We start from the raw sequence: 19,557 nt of genomic DNA, 5'->3' as shown, positions 1-19,557 counted from the left end.
AGTACTTGATGCTTTAATGCCTCTACCATGAAGTTCTTGCGATCCCTCTTGGAGAGTTTTGGTGGAATGATCCCGTGGCATAAGAACTCTGCATACCGTTTCGACTGTTCCGTCCACTGAAGAGTTGGATTTAGCAGTGGTACTAGGTCAGCTCCATCTGAGTTCACGCTGTTAAGCTGAGCATCACACCAGTCCTCAACATTGCCATCTTCGTCTTCCTTAGGTGGCGTTGAGTATGGAGGTCGAGAAAGGGCATCAGCCACAGGATTCTTTGACCCGGGAATGTGTTTGACAGTGAAGTCAAACATCTTGATCACTGCCACCCATCTGTTCAGGAGAGCACCGGGTATGTCGTTCATTCCTCCATTGAGTTGGTCCACCAGAACGCGAGCATCGGTTTCCAGAATGAAATGGCAACCATAGAGATGCCGCCGAAGAGACCGTAGGGCACAGAGGACAGCGCGACACTCCCTCTTGGTAGCATCGTACTTCTGTGCTGCAACTGTCCAGGTTCCGCTAACGAAACGTGCTGGCTTTCGTTTATCCTCTACCACCTGCATCAGTGCGGCGCCCCAGCCCAACAGGCTTGCATCCACCATAAGAACGATCTCCCCAGCATCAGTGCTGTAATCAATTGAAATGATGACTGGACGAGACGTGAGCGTCCGGACAAGTGTGGCAACAGCTTCTTTCTGTTCCTTCTCCCACCTCCACGCAGCACCTTTCTTGAGAAGATCGTAGAGTGGTCGGGCAATGATTGCGAAGTTCCAAATCCAAGCTGCATAATAGACGACCAGTCCGATGAAAGAGCGGACGTCCTTGATGTCCTTGCATTCTGTCCAGGCCAGAAGCTTTTCCACCTTCCTGTCCTGAGGTTGTCGTCCGCTGGAACCGACGACATAACCAACCATATCGACTTTCACTCGGCACCATTCTGACTTGAATGCTGAGATTGTGGCTCCAGCCAGCTCTGCATTTACAAGAACCTTGTCGAGGTTTCCGATGTGCTCAGCAATGTACCTACGCACTCCGGGAAGGCTCGGAACCTCTTCATCCCCATAGGTTGTTGTGGGACCACGAACAGGAATGTCGTCGAGGAAAGGCTGGCATATATGAGGAATAAGATCATACAGAAGTCTGACCATTATCCTCATAAACTGAGCAACAGAGTTGGTAGCACCCTGGGGTAGAGTACACATCCTGAACAGGCCTAAGGGCGTTGAGAAGGTCGTCATATCCCTGCTGTTAGGATGCAGTCGCACTTGGTCGTACCCGGAAAAGAAGTCGAGCAGTGAAAGAACCTTGCACATGGCGAACTCCTCCGAGAATTCATCTGAGGCAGGCGGCATGAAGGCATCTTTGAGGCTGTGCTTGTTGTACTTTTGAGCGTCATTGATCAGGCGTAAGCCACCATCCTTTTTGACAACAAGAAACCAGTTGTTTCTGTATGATGCATGGCTTTCCTCAATGATCTCCCGCCTGATACGTTGTTTCAGGAGCTCCATCAGCTTTGGCCTGAGAGCATTGGGGATTGGAATGTGCCTCGCTTGAAAGACCTCGTGGGGTACGGTTCTGATTTCTTGCAAGGGAGCCACTTCCTCAATGATCTTTCCAATCTCAGTAAAGTCCCACGCAAGGGCTTTGATCCTGTTTCTCAACATGTGTTTGAACATTTCCTTCTCAGCCTCAGAAAACCCTTCACAGTTTTTCTCTTGCATGGCAGCCCACCGGTCAGGTCTCAGGCGCTGATCAGGATCCAGATCGCTGAACTTGGGTTCAATCCACTCATCATACTTGGTAGGCTTTGTGGATCGCTGAGCTCGTCTCATCTCCTCAACCTTGGCAGGCTTCCACCCGATCGTCCCTTCCGGTACTGAACCATCAGGCTGGGAATCATTAATTGGCTTGACCTTCTTGTCTTTGGGCTTGTAAAGAGTGTTGACCAGGCCTAAGACATCTTTTCTTTCCTTCCCCACACAACGTGGCTGGCGTGAATGGCGCTGGCTGCTGTGCATTCCACACAGGCAAGACCCTCGGGTCGCTCCTTCCTCATTCACCATGGAGCAACCCTCCTTCAACTTCCTCCCCATCAGTTCCACCGTTAACTCGTTCACAACAGCCGCAATGTCTCGTTCAGGTATGGACATCACAGCTGTATCTCCCTCCTCCAACAACACCCACTCTGGGACGACTTCTCCGCTGACAGCCCTGCGTCCCTCAGGGTGGCTGCCAGCACTCAGTTTTTTGGTGTGGTTCTGTGTGAACCCTCCCCTTCAAGGAGTTTCTGACCGCCGATTGTGGTGACCAGTTGTACTCCTCCAAAGGCGAAGCTCGCACGGAGAAATCCGGGGATGGAGTGATCAAAGGAAAGCTTGGTCTGCATCACAAACGGCATTCCTAACAGCACAGGATGATTTGGCGACATCAATCTGTCGTCGACGACATAGAATATCACCTGTTCAGAGAAGCCGCCACAGAAAACATCGGTTTCAAGAACTCCAACAAGCGCCATATCTGATCCATCGTACGTGCGTGAGATAACATTCGATGTTGGCACATAAGACAAGCGCATGCTCGAACACAGAGAGAGAGCTACCAAGCTCATTTCGGCACCTGTATCCAGCATTGCTCGTACAGGTTCATTCTCTTTACCTCCCAGCTGCAGAGGGATGTATGCCACCGGAGCGATGCTCCTATCTCGGATGCTGCTGAGAGCAGTCATGGAAGCCGTCACAGGAGGAAATGAGGATTTGTTGAAGGCTCGAATCATGTTAACAGTAGGCTTGACATAGCTAGGTTCAGCAACAAGAGACAAAGCTTGAACTGCGGGTGGTTGAGCCAGTCTCGAAAGGTACTCAGTAATGTCCCGAGTGTTGATAATCTGACCATCAATAAGCCCTTCAGGCTGGGAAAGCGTCGAGATTCCGGGTTTATGCTGCGATGAATTGGCTGATCCAGCAGTATCTACCTTGTGCAGGTCCGAGCCGGTTTGATTGTCGAGATCAACAACTTTTCGGGCTCCAGAGCTGACTCCTTGAAGACTGTGAATCAGACGGGCTCCCCATCCTGGTAACATGACTGTCATCTCCCGGCCTGAGACCTTCAACGGGTGGTCTAGGAACTGATTCAGGAGCTTGTCACTAATGGCCTGAACTGTTGGCTCTCTGTCCAGACTGTTGGATTGCTTGTTGGATTCCTCTGGTCCAATATTCCCGAAATGTGTAGGGACCTCAACAGTCCTCACACTTGCATCTCCTCCAACCTCACCATCATCATACCCAGCCTCCCCAACACGGCGCTTCTTTGCTTCACCCGCGTTTACCTGGGCTTGGACAGGCCCAACACCCACAGCATTGATGCTGGGAAGCTTTGGTAGGTACAGTTCGGCTTGGGCTGGAGTGAGATATGACTTCCCCACTTGAATCTCACCAGCATTGCTGAGGATCTCAATGTTGTTGGTCCTGTACTGATTGTTGCGTCTGGGAACGGGGTCGGTCTCTTCCCACAGTGTCTTATTCTTGGCCATCTCAGGGTCTCCACGCCATTTCTCGTCCTCTTGGACCAGGCTGACATATCGAGAGATCCAAGGATCCTCAACACCCTTCAGCCGCTGATCCTCACAGAGACCGAGGATCAGACGGATCATACCGCCTTTGGGGTTATCTCGAGCGGACATGACCTGGCCATATGACACTGGTTTTGACCTAGAGTCCAGAAACTCCGAGCGATTGCCAAGATGCCACTCTGGCTTCGCTAATGCTGGAGCATAGCAAATGCCACAGTCCATAACAGTACGGAGTTCCACGCACTCATGAGCTCCATGGGACTTCGACCCACAGCCGTAGCACCTGCGCAGAGTTCCGTCCTTCTTCAGGATTTCATTGATCTCCGCTCGCCATGCTTCAGAGTACTGCTCCCCCTCGTCCTCCGGACTTGTGTAGGTAACACCCATCTGCAAGGAATTTGCATTCCCCTGGGGAGGATTCCTCGCAGAAACAGTTTGGGGACGCCTGATCAGTTGTGAGATCTCCTGTAGAGCCTTGGTTTGGTCATACGAGACATCCCGCGTCTGTCTGAGAGCATCAGTCTGCAGCTTTAAGGATTTTGCCATTGCAATTTGGTCAATGCGGAGTTGCTCCATCATTGAAGCCAACTGGTTGTATCCTTGGTCGCTCTTCTGAGCAGGTTCAGCCTTCAAGATCTGCTTAGTCGGTTCAGGCTGAGCTTGCCAATCACGAGTTGACTGTTGAGGCGGTTGATAGTACGATGGCCCTACTGCTTGTCCCGACGGGTTCATCGGTTGACTGGGAGCACTATGCATCGGATGTGGAACAGGAACGGGCCGTGTCTGGTCAAGGACCGGCTGAGGTGGAGGCATAGGAGGACCTTGGAATTGAGCCTGTTGATGAAGTTGAAGGTTGGTAGCACCGGAGGCAAGTTGGTCTTGAGTCTCCTCCTGGAGTGCTTCACGATGAACCTCCAACAGCTTTTCCATAAGGTAAGGCCACTTCTTGTCGCTGACGCTTTCGGCAGTAACACCATGGTCAGCTCGGAGGCGCTTGATCCAGGTCGAAGGGAGCTTCATCCATGCTTCTGCCACAGGTTGACTGTCTCTGATCTTAAGACGAGTGAGAGCGTTGTCATAGTCCACAATGAACGACCAGAGGCTAGCGGCATCGGTAATGAAACGGTTGTTGATGATGTTCAGGCGCTCCTGCTCGGGGGTGTACGCCTGGAGATGGTCCCAAGGGCGATAAGCAACCAACAGTCGCTCCTTCTGTTCATCCCAAGTTTTGGCGCTTGTAGTGAATCTCTCCACTTCTCCGGCAACGATTGTGTCTGTACAGAAGCCTTTCATGAAGTTGAGTGCTTGAGTGTCATCAATCCCTTTGATCTGACGCCACCAGTCGAATCGCTTCAGCCACGAGGAGACTTCCACACGGGCAAACAACGTCAACCCACCACCAGCAAGCTCACTGTGGGAGGGGAACCTGAAGTTCTGACCATAGTGGTTGTTGGCCAGGTGGTCGGCCGAACTGGGTGTCTGATTGGAAGAGCCCTCAGACGTGGAGGCCATCTTCCCTCTTGGTTGTCGCTTCCTCCGATGTTTCTTTGCCTTCCTGGTTCGAGGTCCTTGAGTTGAGGGCGCCACAGCCGGAATGCCTTCCGTATCCTGCGGAAGACAATACTGTGGAGGTCGAGGGGGTTCAGGTGCTTGAGGGAGGTTCAGTCTGTGAGTGGAGCGTGCATGAGGTCTGTCTTGTGATGAACAACAAGGGATTGAGTTGGCTGTTCTGTGCTGCACTGGGATTTCCTTTATCAATAGTCCTGCCAACCAATGGAGGCATTTCTGACCAGGTGTAAGGCGTCGATTAAAGTTCGACATCGGATGATGTCGTCGTAATCCTCGACCTCTATTCCTCGTGTGCACTGACGGTTCCTCATCTTCACCTCCCTGTGTCCTTCGCTTTTGGGATAATGCAACCAGCAAGCTTTTGATCCAAAGGATCAATGTGGCCAGACGTGTCCAGGTAGAGCGTGCTGATCGGACCATCGCAAGGAGCACAGACCTTGTTAACCATGCCACTTTTCTCTGCAGAGTACCATCCACCAAAAGCATCCCACTCTGTAATTTAACCATGGACCCACATCCGACATGGTTAAACTTTCCGCTGCAGCCTGTACAGGTCTGAGCCGTATCAGCTTCTGTATAGGATCGTTGATTGATGTGGGAAATGTTGGAAAAAGGAATTCGTTTCTTCGTAATATTGGCCCGCGGGCTCAACGCATCGTTCACCGGCCCACGACCAGAACTCACACCACTCCTCCTCTGTCCACCCATCTCCCCTCTACGAGAGGTCTCAGGCATGACCCAGAGTCCAGACATGATGCACAGCCTGTCGTGTAAGCGTGATAGATAAAGGAAATAAAAGAGCTCAGCAGGGAAAAAGAGTGCGCCCGTCCATAGGGTAAACTTGCTGCTCTTACTGATCCTCACGAACTGTAACGCAAACAGCCCTGAGCTACCAGCCTGAACAGCTAAGTCCACACTCACCGCACCATTGAACCAGAACTAGGGCGCCGTCGCCCTCGAAAGAAAGAGGGACAAACAGCTGCCGAAGCAATGGGCAAGGGCTCATGCAACCCAAGCGTGCCTGTACAGATGAGGACAGCAAACTAAGGCCACACGGGCGCAAGAACAGGGTGAAAAACCTGTCTTAGACCTGTCCAAAGGGTTCAAAATTGAAAAGAAGAGAAAGGATGCTTGATTGTTGCTTATAGCTAAAGAATTTGAAAAGTGGGTGGTATCCTTTATATGTATGAGGACCCTTGACCCACTGTACTCCACGTCCCACGGACTACCACCCTGGCCACCACAACACTAGTAGCTAAGAGAGTATTATCCCTTATTCATATCCCTGATCATAATGCTTAATATAAGCAATGAAGAATAATAAAGAGTATTATTACTAAGCTCTTCTTCTAATGCTTGAATACTCTATTTCATAATATTAAAGCAGTTCGAGTTGCTACTCGTAGGGATGCTAAGCATATACTCTCATTCTGCTATTACTATTTGTTTGTAGCACCTAGGTTTCTAAGGAAACCATTCTGAGCCTTTCTTACTCGAGAAATATATTAAGCAGTTGTTATTATAGCAGAATGTTTAGCTAAGACTTTCGTAATTAGCAGAGTTCGATATTTGCTTTAAGAGAGTGTTTTTGCTCAGTTGATTGGATTCCTATTGTTAAGCAACATTTACTTAGCATTCTTCCTAAACTAATTGCTATTTATTCTTCTAGAATTGATAGCAGTTGCATGTAATATATTCTTATTTGTTACAATTATAGCAAGTAATGCTATTCCTCTTGCTATACTGCTTATTAGCAGCATTAAGTTCTATGAGACTAGCATATGTAATGCTGCTTTGAGCTATACTGCTATATTGATTACTATTCTTGTTTTAGAGTTTCTTGTTCGTATTAACTGGAAATCTCCAAGTCTAGCTTTCTCTCTTTTTGAATTTCTCTATTTATTGTTTATATAAACAATTATTAATGCAAATAGCTTAATTAGAAAACATTGCAAAGTTCTCTAGCTAATCCTATTTAGAAATTTCGTTTTTAACATCATTCTTGAATCCCTTATAATAGTATTTCATGAGATTCTTATTTTCCTACGAAAGTTATGCTAAGAGTTGCTTAAATCTAACTATATAAATAGAAGCTAATTTAGTCTGCTTGAGATTTATAAGCTGCTAAGCTATAATGCATTCTTTGTTAGAATTATTAAAAGTCTTTTTAAGAGCTTTCTTAAAGCTTTCAAAGAAATCAAATATATTCTTGGTATTCTGAATATATATATTGGAATTGTTCTAATGCTCCAAATAGTTGCATAGAAAAGGCTTGTATTAAATAAGAGCATCCTTTTTAAGGCAAGTTCCTGCAAGAATGATCTTCTTAGATTCCATAGTGAACTGGGTTGCATAATGCAAAAAGTATGCTCTGCAGTGAGTAAGGAATCCATATAGCGTTTTCTGATTGCTGTTATACATAGCGGGCTTGTTCATCTTGTATGCTTTTCTAGCACTACTGATAACTACAGAGGTGGATTATGCTTGCTGAGCTTATTGGGCTAGCTGGGCTTGCTGGTTAGCAATGATAGCGCTCTGAGCTTGCTGTTGTTTGCGCAGGTTCTGGATATGCTGGGTGAGCTGGTATATCTGGTTGATCAGTTCCTTCTGAGTGGGGGCGTATAAGAACGAAGAGATTCCTGGAGGAGCTATCGTGTTCCGTATTGCTCAAGGGGTAATACTAAACCGTTCTTGAACAAGAGTTGTTAAAATGTAATAAGCATTGCAGCAATCCAAAGATTCCTAAGTATACGAAGGGATTTATGCTAACAAGAGCAGTATCAAAATATCAAGTTCTTGAATACGGAATCGTATAAGTAATAAGCAATGCAAGTATTCACTGCTTTTGGAGCTACTCAGTATAGAAGACTGAATACTTAGATTGATAACTGAAGAGCTATGTATGATGATCTGTCTAATGATAATGAATGTATGATTATATATTCAGCTCTTCAGTTCCTGCTCACTAGTAATCACTCCGGATTACTACTAATCACTGAGCACTGGTGATTACAAGTGATCATTCTGTAATCTGATTGGCTGAGCTCTATGACCCTAATCCTGGATTACCTAATCGTTGATAGCTGTCCGACATTGGGTCGTAACACCTGGTCCCTTGTTGCTGAGGTTTGTTTCGTGATCTGCATGTTGGATGAGTCATAACATATTAGCAGAAAAGCTGGATTCGATAAAAGCTCCCTAGCAAGGAGAACTAGATAATAATATCCTCGAAGTTCAGAAAGCAGATTTAAGCAACAATGCTATATTCTGAATTCCAGATATCATTAAGCACAATTCCACGCCTAGCCAAACCAGTTCTAATCCAGAAACTATTAATCTAGCAACTAAAGCGGATAATGATGCTGAGAATGGAAATAGAGTTAGTAATAATAAATATTTCATACAAGCAGCAGAAAAGGAGAAGCAAGAATAGAAGAAAGCAAATAAAAGTGAGATATTTATATTAATTCTAACTAAATCAGCATTCCTAGCTCATAGAGAAGATTGATTTCTTTCTGTTTATATTTCCTTTTTATTTGCAAAATACATTTTCTTTTCATCTTTCCTATTCCATCTTATATATTTTGCTGGAAAAGGAAGAACGAAGTATTATCTGCTATTACTTGCTACAGAATACCATAAATCCACTTAAAAATTTCAAAGCATTCAGCACAGAGCATGTTGATCAGCTCTAAAGCTATTTTCATTATTCAAAAATTGCAGTATATTGGAATGCAATGTATGAAAAATGCAGAATGCTAAAGAAATACTGCAATTTATAAAAACCTCTTACTTTTATACATTATTCTCATTACCAGAATATCCATAAATATCATTTAATAGCTCTCTTCTTATTCTATTCAGATCTATATTATCTGTATTATCCGCTGAAGAATTATTATTAAAAATAGAGAAAGAATCTTGAAACTGAACGAACTTAGCTTGTTTCTCAATACAAGATTCTACTACAGCCTTGCTCTTATCTTTATTCTTGCTGCAAGATACAGATTGTAGAGCTGCCTGCTCAAACCTAGATATTCCCTTCTTAAAAGCAGAAGAAGTAGTACTCTTCTTACTAATCTATGCAGATAAAGTTAATAGTAATCTCTTTGAGTATTGCAATTATAATTAGTTATGAAACTTACAATATTCTATAGATATTATTTTCTTAGTATAAAAGAAACTTATTTAATCTGATTATATGCAATATCTTTATTCTATATAAGCTTATATTAAGCTTTAATAATATGCTTAATATTAGCATTAGAGTTAACTTGAGAATCTATCTTAATTATACATTGAAAGCTGAATTAGTAAAATGAATGCTAATGCTACAAGAAGAATAATAATTAGTATATACTCAAATCTGATTAAGAATATTAGAATGAGAATCTTACTTATATATTGCGCTCTTTAATACAAGAGAAGTTTTTAATATAATTATACTTAAACTCTGTATAATAAATACAGTTGCTATACTTCTCATTAAAGAAGCTTTCCATTGAGATGCATTCTAGGAAAGGCTAGTTAACATTAATCTGCTGCTTCTGAACAAGCATACAAGCAGTAATGTATTAATAGAAGCAGCAATTGCAAGGAACTAGATTATACTGATTATAGAACTAAATGAGAAGGGAATTTACTTGCTCAGATTAAGAGAAGATGCAGATAAGATACTCGCTAAAGAACTTCCAATCAGCTTTATATACTATAATAGGATTCAGTTTAATAGAATTCTTATTATTCAGTGTCAGGTGGAAAGGTTGCAAAGGCAATGTGGCGAGGTCTTTCTCTCTTTCAGGGGCATACAACCAGAATAACATTGAGGCCTAAGGAGCTAAGTTCTGCTCAGCAGTGCTGACGTGGCTAGAAAGCCGCTTTATAGCCGCATATTGCTTAGTCATCCGTAATCCAGCTGGCTTAGCTGGCCCTGAGCCTTGCTGGCACAATCGGCCCTGACAGATTGTCCCCCCTTATCAGGCCTTGTCCTCAAGGCCTTTGAGGCTTCCGAGCTTTCGTTGCTTCCAGGCTTCCGTTGCTCCCAAGCTTCCGTTGCTCCCAAGCTTCCGTTGCTTCCAGGCTTTCGCTGCTTCCTAGCTGCTCCTACGCCTTCTCAATGCTTCAGGCTCTTAAGATCTCTCAGTGCTTCAGGCTTCTCAAAGCTTCTCAAGATCCCTCAGTGCTTCAGGTTTCTCAAAGCCTCTCAAGATCTCTCAGTGCCTCAGGCTTCTCAAGGCCTCTCAAGGTCTCTCAGTGCCTCAGGCCTCTCAAGGCCTCTCAAGGTCTCTCAGTGCCTCAGGCCTCTCAAGGCCTCTCAAGATCTCTCAGTGCCTCAGGTTTCTCAAGGCTTCTCAAGATCTCTCAGTGCCTCAGGCCTCTCAAGGCCTCTCAAGATCTCTCAGTGCCTCAGGCTTCTAGGCCTCTCAAGGCCTCTCAAGGTCTCTCAGTGCCTCAAGCCTCTCAAGGTCTCTCAGTGCCTCAGGCTTCTCAAGGCCTCTCAAGATCTCTCAGTGCCTCAGGCTTCTAGGCCTCTCAAGGTCTCTCAGTGCCTCAGGCCTCTCAAGGCTTCTCAACCATCTCCCTCCTTCTCTTCTGGCTTCGTCCCCGAAGCTTGTGAAAAAAAAATCTCTTTTTAATCACATTCCAGACGTAAGTCTTCCGAGTGCAATACCCGCGCCATATACGCTGCTCAGTTGCTGCTCCCTCAGCGCTTTATCCAGGCACTCTTCAGAACTTAAAGCTGTTTGATGTAGGTTGCAAGCCTTCCACCAGGGACTTGGTTTGCAGCCAAGGAGCCCAGCATCCAGAACAGCGTCCCTGCAGCTATAACGGATAATTATAGCTTTCCGTCTTGAGAGTTGCTCTCTAGCAACTCTGAAGCCGTTGCCACGCTTCGCTCCACTGCTAGGCGCAGAAGGGTAATTGGTTTGCAACCTAATACCCAAGCAACTTCAGTTGCCAAGCGGACACTCCGCTTCAGCTCTGCGCTCTCGCTCAAATAGCAAAGAGCACACTCTCGAAAACAGAAGATACTCAGATCTACTGCTTGCTCACTCTGCTCTCTCGCTCGAATAGCGAAGAACACACTCTCGAAAACAGAAGATACTCAGATCTACTGCTTGCTCACTCTGCTCTCTCGCTCGAATAGCGAAGAACACACTCTCGAAAACAGAAGATACTCAGATCTACTGCTTGCTCACTCTGCTCTCTCGCTCGAATAGCGAAGAATATACTTTCGAAAACAGAAGATATTCAGATCTACTGCTTGCTCACTCTGCTCTCTCGCTCGAATAGCGAAGAACACACTTTGTTCTAGCTTAGCAACTCGAATGCTCTGAATCTCTTCTGAACGCTTCTCGCACGCTGCTTGCATACTGCTTGCTCGCTATTTGCTCTAGCTTAGCGACTCGAATGCTCTGAATCTCTTCTGAACGCTTCTTGCACGCTGCTTGCATACTGCTTGCTTGCTGTTTGCTCTAGCTTAGCGACTCGAATGCTCTGAATCTCTTCTGAACGCTTCTCGCACGCTGCTTGCATACTGCTTGCTCGACACTGCTTGCTCGCTGTATGCTCTAGCTTAGCGATTCGAATGCTCTGAATCTCTTCTGAACGCTTCTCGCATGCTGCTTGCATACTGCTTGCTCGACACTGCTTGCTCGCTGTATGCTCTAGCTTAGCGACTCGAATGCTCTGAATCTCTTCTGAACGCTTCTCGCATGCTGCTTGCATACTGCTTGCTCGATACTGCTTGCTCGCTGTATGCTCTAGCTTAGCGACTCGAATGCTCTGAATCTCTTCTGAACGCTTCTCGCACGCTGCTTGCATACTGCTTGCTCGATACTGCTTGCTCGCTGTATGCTCTAGCTTAGCGACTCGAATGCTCTGAATCTCTTCTGAACGCTTCTCGCACGCTGCTTGCATACTGCTTGCTCGCTGTTTGCTCTAGCTTAGCGACTCGAATGCTCTGAATCTCTTCTGAACGCTTCTCGCACGCTGCTTGCATACTGCTTGCTCGATACTGCTTGCTCGCTGTATGCTCTAGCTTAGCAACTCGAATGCTCTGAATCTCTTCTGAACGCTTCTCGCACGCTGCTTGCATACTGCTTGCTCGACACTGCTTGCTCGCTGTATGCTCTAGCTTAGCGACTCGAATGCTCTGAATCTCTTCTGAACGCTTCTCGCACGCTGCTTGCATACTGCTTGCTCGACACTGCTTGCTCGCTGTATGCTCTAGCTTAGCGACTCGAATGCTCTGAATCTCTTCTGAACGCTTCTCGCACGCTGCTTGCATACTGCTTGCTCGCTGTTTGCTCTAGCTTAGCGACTCGAATGCTCTGAATCTCTTCTGAACGCTTCTCGCACGCTGCTTGCATACTGCTTGCTCGCTGTTTGCTCTAGCTTAGCGACTCGAATGCTCTGAATCTCTTCTGAACGCTTCTTGCACGCTGCTTGCATACTGCTTGCTCAACACTGCTTGCTCGCTGTATTCAAGGCTCGAAAGCTCGAAAATCGAAGGCTCGAAGGTCAAAGGCTCGAAGGTTAAAGGCTCGAAGGTCAAAGGCTCGAAGGTCAAAGGCTCGAAGGTTCGAAAAGAATAGTGGTCTGATCGTTTGCTCTGCTCCTGCTCAGTGTTAGCGCTGCCCCTAGGGAAGAAAAAAAAGATAGAAAGCCTCGCCGGATTGCCTCCTTTAAAAGGGCCAGGCCTCAAACTGTCAGGTGGAAAGGTTGCAAAGGCAATGTGGCGAGGTCTTTCTCTCTTTCAGGGGCATACAACCAGAATAACATTGAGGCCTAAGGAGCTAAGTTCTGCTCAGCAGTGCTGACGTGGCTAGAAAGCCGCTTTATAGCCGCATATTGCTTAGTCATCCGTAATCCAGCTGGCTTAGCTGGCCCTGAGCCTTGCTGGCACAATCGGCCCTGACATTCAGTCTTACGAAATGAGCAGCAAAGCTAGAGCTTAGCAGTAAGTTGTTTCAAAACATAATATTGCCTTAGATATCCCAAGAAGCATATATTAAGCTAAGATCTCTCTTAATGATATTGAAATCTGTAATATTAAGAAAGTTAATATGAATATTCTTAAGCTAGTGATAATTGCTGCTCTGAGAAGAAGAAATCAAAGAAGAAAACTAGATTCAGATCTTATTAACTTCTTAAGAAGCAGTATTTATATGCAAAGAGAAAATAGCATTAGTAATAATTCGAAATATCTTGAGCATATTGCAGAGCTGAGCAAGGGAAGATTGATAGGAGGAGAAGTTGTTATGCAAAGAATGAATTGAAAGGCAAGGTGAACTGAGAGAGAGATTGTTGAATAGATTGCTAAAGATTAATGAAATAGCAATGAATAACAAATATATTCAACTGAGTTACTATGCTTTCTATCCAGTTTGTTGCTAAACAGCTCCTACCTAGCTAAGAGTAAAGCTGTTTATCTTATAATAAATAGAAAGCAGTGAATTACTTGAATAGTTGCTAGATAAGATAAATTAGCTATTCCATCTATACTTGCAGCTAGCTATTCTTCTTCCTCCTTCAATCTCTTTATAACTATCTTTCTCAAGTATATATACACTCTTTTTCTTTCTTATTAATACTATTTCAGATCTATATACTAATATCAGAGCAAATTATCAACTACTCTGCTTATATAATATCATCTTCCTTAACAGATCCTCAAGCTAAAGCTGCATTCTTCTCTATTTTTCTTTCTTAGTTAATACTCTCTCGGTTCCTTGATTTTATATCTTTGCAAACTCCTCTTGCAATTGCTTACCTTTCAACAAAGCTATTCTTCCCTTTTTACTTTTCTTTCAACTCAGCAGCAATAGCCGAATTCAAGTATTCTCTGTTTCCACTTATTCAGCATAGCTGAAGAAACTGGATAATCAAAGCCTACTGCTTTCAGACTATCTTTCCCAGAGCGCTATATCCAACTGAAATAATCAAGAATCATTCGCTCTATTTCAGTCTAAGGAATAAAGAAAATCATCTAGCAGCAGAACTTATTAAGAAATACTTCCCAGAGTTACTCTCTTGCAAGTTATACTTGCTTATAATCTTCAGCATTAATTCTTCCAGATACTTTTTTAATATCTATAATCTAATTGGATTCTTAGATACAGAAGTCTCTCAAGATATTAATTCGCAGCATGCTATAGCTGCCTTTCGTTATTATACTTAGTATAATTAATAAGATGTATTCTTGATAGAATGCCTTCGTATTCCATTAATAGCTTATTCATCTAGCTTTTCTAATATTCTCAATAAGCAGAATCTGCTCAGATATAAAGCTAGATAGAAGCGCTTATAGATTTTCCTCTCAGTTAATATAGCAATTTTAGCTTATACTCTATCTTAGCTTAATATAAAGATTGAAAAAGGATTTTATATTGCTATGTACAAATCCAGCAATATTCTACTAGCTTATGCAAGCAAGCACTATCTGAATAGTTAGCTCAGAAATGCTAGAGCTAATTAGGATTGGGATTTCGAGAATATTCCAACTATGCTGCTAGATAATAATTTGAATGCAGCTCTGCTTTATACAATCGAACTGTTTTGCCTTCGAATCCTGAAATCTACTGATTTCTATTAATTATCTAGTAGCTGTTCAAACTGAAGGCAAGCTCTCTATCTTAACTATAGAGAGACTGTATAAAATGTAAAAGAATGAAATGCAGAGATAGCTATAATAAGCTTGCATTGCTAAGCTTTCTTCTATAAGCTGAGATATAGCAACTATATGCAATATCCTAATCAGCTATTAAGAAGGAATGCTTTACTTTAAGAATACAAAGCTGTATAAGTAAAAGCTAGTAGGATATTGAATATAATCTATAAGCTGAATATTATCTTCTTCATAAAAGGAGTTGCAGACTTGCTTGAACTGTTTATTGAAAGCGATCTCGATAGGATGAGGAGAGATATATCAGCTTTTGCTCTGAAGGATTTCAGAGCGAGTAGAGCATTCAGCCTAGTTCTATTAAGACAACAGTTCCGAAAGAGCACAGCTCTAGCTAGCTTAATCTTGCATTTATTAAGAGAATGTAATATTAGCTCAGAGTTAAATCAACTCCCATCTGGAACTTCTATTGATTCTTACTTCTCTTCATCTTAAGGAATGCTTATTAGTTCAGAACTAATAATCAATCTATCAATGCAGCAAATAGCTAGGCCTGGATGTGCTACTGAAGCTTTATTGCATCAGAGACTGAGAAGCAGCAACATCATGCTTCTCAGTTTTCCTAATAAACTTCAGAAGCTTTATATGCTTTTATAGAATAAGCTTTATAGCCTTAACTCTATCAGGCTCTTAGTAAGTTCTCCGAACTGAATAGGATTTGATTATGCTATTAAGATAGATATGTATAAAGCGGACTGCGAAAGAATTCGTTGAGTAAGAATGCAGAATTAGGAGAGAACTGCTGCTGCTGCTGCTGCTTGAGCAGAGTTTGAAAGCAAACAGGAACAGAGAAGAGATTAGCATTAGAATCTATTCAGATTATACTCATATTACAAATGAACTGAAGATGAATACTAATACTTCTGCATTGATTTGAATAATAGCTTAAGCAATAGAAAGAAATATAAGAATTGAATTGGAGAGATAGTTTGGTTTATAGTATTTCCTTTAGCAGTTTGCAATGAATTCTTTATTTCTTTACTTCATCTCCCTCTAATCAGATCTAGCACACCATTGGACTTGTTGCAACTTTGGAAGAAAGTTGCTAGGAGAGGACTGTTGTGATGGCTAGGGTAGTAGTCCGTAGAACATGGAGTACAGTAGATCAAGGGTTCTCATACATATAAAGGATACTATCTACTTTTCAAATTCTTTAGCTATAAGCAACAATGAAGCATCCTTTCTCTTCCTTTCAATTTTGAACCCTTTGGACAGGTCTAAGACAGGTTTTTCACCCTGTTCTTGTGCTCGTGTGGCCTTAGTTTGCTGTCCTCATCTGTACAGGCACGCTTGGGTTGCACGAGCCCTTGCCCATTGCTTCGGCAGCTGTTTGTCCCTTTTTCTTTCGAGGGCGACGGCGCCCTAGTTCTGGTTCAATAGCAATGCTGTTCTCATTTGCTCATCTTATGAGCTTTGAGTTCTTGAATAGAGCTATAACAAAGCTAAACTCTGGTTCATTATTACATCCAAGAGCTTGAATCTTCCTGCTCGATTAATACTCGAAAAAGGCAATAAACTCTCTGATCTAGCCAAATATCTTGTGCTTTCTGTTTGCAAAGTAAACTCAGTAGAAGTTCGTATCCATATTAACGAAATGAAAGCAATAGCAACAGCTATTATATCCCTCCTGGAATTCAACGAGATCAAAGCGGATAAGCTGGCCAGAAGCATTATACTTGGATTCCTAGTATTTTCCATATACATTCATGAGGCAGTTCTCTAAGCATAATTTGCAGTGGAAATTCTTATTCTTAACAATCATAATGCTAGCTCTCTTTGCTGCACCTTGTATAGCTGCTAAGCTAGCATGCATAAAGCAATCATAAAGGCGTTTGTATGTAATCAACATAAGCATCGCTGGTTTAGCTAGAAAACTACCCTCTGAGGGTTCAGAGCAGTTAATAGCTTTCAGAACTAGCACCCTCTCTTTCCAGTTAATTTAGCATATCTCCTTCTTATTCGCAGTATTAATAATGTAGTTTATATAGCTATCAAAGCCATATCTACACGCTATCAGCTTACCTATGCTAATAAGATTGCAAAGCATATTTAGAGAGAATTTAGCATTCTCAAGCATAATAGTAGCAATCAATTCATTATTATATATTACATCAAACTATACCGTTCCAGCTATTTCTATCTTGAAGAATCCTGCTACTAACTCCATAGCTTCCTATTCGCATAATTAGATCAGATTCAGAAATCACTTGAGATTGTTGAAAAGCATCTCTGAAGCATCTATATCAGCAATAATGCTATTTCTCAAGAGTTTTCCGTTCTCAACGAGAGCAGAGATAGCAATCATAGCTGGTTTGCTAGCTACGCTCGATCTACCAAAAACTGTTGATCCCGCCATGATCAACAAACTCGTTGATGTTAGCTGGGCTGTTTAGCCTTGAGTATTATTCCTGCAGCTTCATTCAGACGTGCTATAGCACTTGCCACATTCCTTACAGTATTTCCAGCTAGAAACAAGGTATCTCTTGTATTAGTAACAATAGGAAATCTTCTTGATGATCAACTTAGGCAGCTTTACGCTGTTAACGATGCCTGTAGAGAGCAGGGAATTCTTGCAAGGCTATTGCTTTATATCCCCTTAAGCTCCTCCTGAAGCATTCAACGAGATCAACGTTTGAGCTATCTTCTTGAAGAATGAAAAAGCCTTATTACTTATGCTTATAACAATAGCCGAATTAATCTCTGCTATAAGAGTATCCCAGATAAGCATGCTCAGTTTGTAATCCCTTCTAGCAAACGCATGCATTTCTAGTAGCATATCCTCAATCTTTTTCAGAACGATAGCAAGGAAGAAGCTCTCTGAAGGCTCCAGTTTAAGCTCCTTCAGGCATTTCTTCATATACTGTAAGTTATCTCTGAAAGCTTGAAGAGTTGAGTAGTCTGCTATCTTGCAGTTTGCCAGTTGTATGGCTATTTGATTGATATGATCTTCTAAGTGCTTAGAAATCGTCTTGAGAACAGCATTGTATATCACATACAGGTTCTCTTCTCCCACAGAAAGGCCAGCATTCGTTAGCATGCTTCTCACCTTATACAATGTGCTTTGAAGAAGAATAACTACTGTTCTCTGCTCTTAGTTTCACTTGTTTCATCCCTTAGGATCCTTCTCTTCATCAGGCTCAGGAACAGAAGATTTGATGTATTTGCTTAAGCACATCTGCCTAAGAATTAATGCTACTATTACTAACCAATCCTCGAGATTCTTCTCGCTAAGAAGAATAGAGATAGCATAAGTGATCAGCTGCTATAGCTAACTTATAGGTTCCTCCATCTTCAACGGACTATCTTGCTGAAGGAGGAGGTTTTGTTGTTATTATTGCTGCAGTTGAAAAGCTTCTAGCGCCTCTGTTGCAGCTATTTATTGTTATTGCAAGAGTTCTTCGCCATTCTCAACATCCTCGCAGTGTAGTCGAGTGGAGGTTTTCAGGCCTCTTTCTCATGATTTTTGGTGATTTTGACCGTTGCGAGCGCGTACGAGATCAGAAATCAAAGGTGGGCTCGTAATTCAGGGTCAATTGACGAGGAATATCGTCAAATTGATGAAAGAAGAGTATGAGGGGTCATAACCTATGGGAAATGAACTGTATTGGACTGCGCTTAGGGAAGGAAAAGGAAGGAAAAGAAAGGAAAAACAGCTGGCTATCTGAGGCTATAGAGGTAGGCTGGCGATAGTGGGGCCAGTGACTCACCTGGCCTCGCACAAGAAACACTTGTTCGTATTGATTGTTGAAATGCTGAAGGCACATAACTGCTTACTTACTTGGATACTCACAGGAATAGTTGAGACTGGCAAGTTGGGCCTGCCATTCATCTCATGGCTATCAAGCATCCAGTTCCATTCTAGCCTTGCCAGTATATGTTCCACGACAAGTCCTTCTTCTTCTTCTTCTTCTTCTTCATCTTCATCTTCAACATCTTCTTCTTCTCTGACCACTGCAAATAGCAGGCCAAGACCCGGCAGGCTCCATACTGAGTTGTAATCGTACATCTGAACAATGGGAAATGTATGGTCTGCAGGTGTAATCTCTTCATGCCTCCAAGAAGGGCCAAGGCGGTCGGGAACAGGGTGAGGTGGCAGGAGGAGGTGTTGGCATCGCCATGTGCAGAGCTGTAGGGCTCGGAAGCAAAAGCATTGCAGCATCGTATCGTCGATTTGGACATGTCTGATCATGCGTGCGCTGGCCGTGTTGAGAGACAAGGTTGCTTGCCTGGAAACTGTCTCTCTGCTCGCTCTGCTCAGACCCGTCATGATCAGCAAATGCTTCTATGCCACTCAACATCTGAAAGAAGGGCAATGGCTTCAGGACTAAGGGATCCAGACACAAGTGCTGCACCAGCTTGTAGATTCCTTACTGGAACAAAACGAATGTTGAAAGGTGAAAAGGAAGAATCGATCAATTACCGGCTAATGTGCGCAAGGCATAATCATGTCAATGGTGAAACTAAATGGAAGAAAAGGAAGAAGGAAAAAGAACAGCTCCGGTTTCTCTGCGTTTGCGAATGGTACGAACGACCATGAGCCAACAGCAAGGACTCTCTGAGCAGGGCAGACATAACAAACCTGATGATAATCACCTCAAGTAACTGGATCCCTGGTCTTTGGCATCAGGACAAAGGAAAACTTGGTCAGACAGTTTCATTCTCCCCCCAGGTGTGCATGACACCATATTGATAACGATGATCATTCATCATGCATAACGATGCATACTTCAAAATTCTC

General features: G+C 43.4%; 4 protein-coding genes across 4 annotated transcripts; 1 reads left to right on the top strand and 3 right to left on the bottom strand.

The window, feature by feature from the left end:
* Positions 1 to 3,318: 3,318 nt before the first annotated feature.
* M406DRAFT_334808 (uncharacterized protein) lies at positions 3,319 to 5,077 on the bottom strand (the record flags this gene model as incomplete). The annotated part of the gene is made up of 3 exons (XM_040920974.1): positions 3,319 to 3,359; positions 3,430 to 3,693; positions 3,838 to 5,077. The coding sequence occupies 3 exons, from the start codon at positions 5,075 to 5,077 to the stop codon at positions 3,319 to 3,321; spliced, it is 1,545 nt and encodes a 514-aa protein (XP_040771107.1).
* A 2,334-nt stretch (positions 5,078 to 7,411) lies between these two features.
* On the bottom strand, positions 7,412 to 7,585 carry M406DRAFT_269389 (uncharacterized protein; the record flags this gene model as incomplete). Its single annotated transcript, XM_040918003.1, has 1 exon — positions 7,412 to 7,585. A coding segment is annotated over one exon (174 nt), but the record flags the coding sequence as incomplete, so codon positions are not given.
* Positions 7,586 to 10,250: 2,665 nt separating this feature from the next.
* On the top strand, positions 10,251 to 10,661 carry M406DRAFT_324681 (uncharacterized protein; the record flags this gene model as incomplete). Its single annotated transcript, XM_040919902.1, has 1 exon — positions 10,251 to 10,661. One exon carries the CDS (start codon positions 10,251 to 10,253, stop codon positions 10,659 to 10,661), a length of 411 nt encoding a protein of 136 aa, XP_040771105.1.
* A 994-nt stretch (positions 10,662 to 11,655) lies between these two features.
* M406DRAFT_324677 (uncharacterized protein) lies at positions 11,656 to 12,917 on the bottom strand. Its single transcript, XM_040919901.1, is given in 6 exon segments — positions 11,656 to 11,681; positions 11,777 to 11,807; positions 11,999 to 12,045; positions 12,127 to 12,356; positions 12,617 to 12,629; positions 12,645 to 12,917. 2 exon segments carry the CDS (start codon positions 12,327 to 12,329, stop codon positions 12,000 to 12,002), a joined length of 249 nt encoding a protein of 82 aa, XP_040771104.1. The 5' UTR covers positions 12,330 to 12,356; positions 12,617 to 12,629; positions 12,645 to 12,917; the 3' UTR covers positions 11,656 to 11,681; positions 11,777 to 11,807; position 11,999.
* Between the last annotated feature and the right edge of the window lie 6,640 nt (positions 12,918 to 19,557).

This window comes from Cryphonectria parasitica (genome assembly GCF_011745365.1).
Source record: "Cryphonectria parasitica EP155 unplaced genomic scaffold M406scaffold_10, whole genome shotgun sequence".
Lineage (NCBI taxonomy): Eukaryota > Fungi > Ascomycota > Sordariomycetes > Diaporthales > Cryphonectriaceae > Cryphonectria > Cryphonectria parasitica.
The sequence above is the reverse complement of the archived record's forward strand: the minus strand, read 5'-3'. Positions and strand labels throughout refer to the sequence as shown.

Coding starts and splice junctions, on each gene's coding strand:
- M406DRAFT_324677 (XM_040919901.1), bottom strand. CDS start 12,329: ATGCAAGCAGCGTGCGAGAAGCGTTCAGAAGAGATTCAGAGCATTCGA. Junction 12,046..12,126: donor GCAAGCAGTATGCAAGCAGC/GTGCGAGAAGCG, acceptor GTATGCAAGCAG/CGTGCGAGAAGCGTTCAGAA.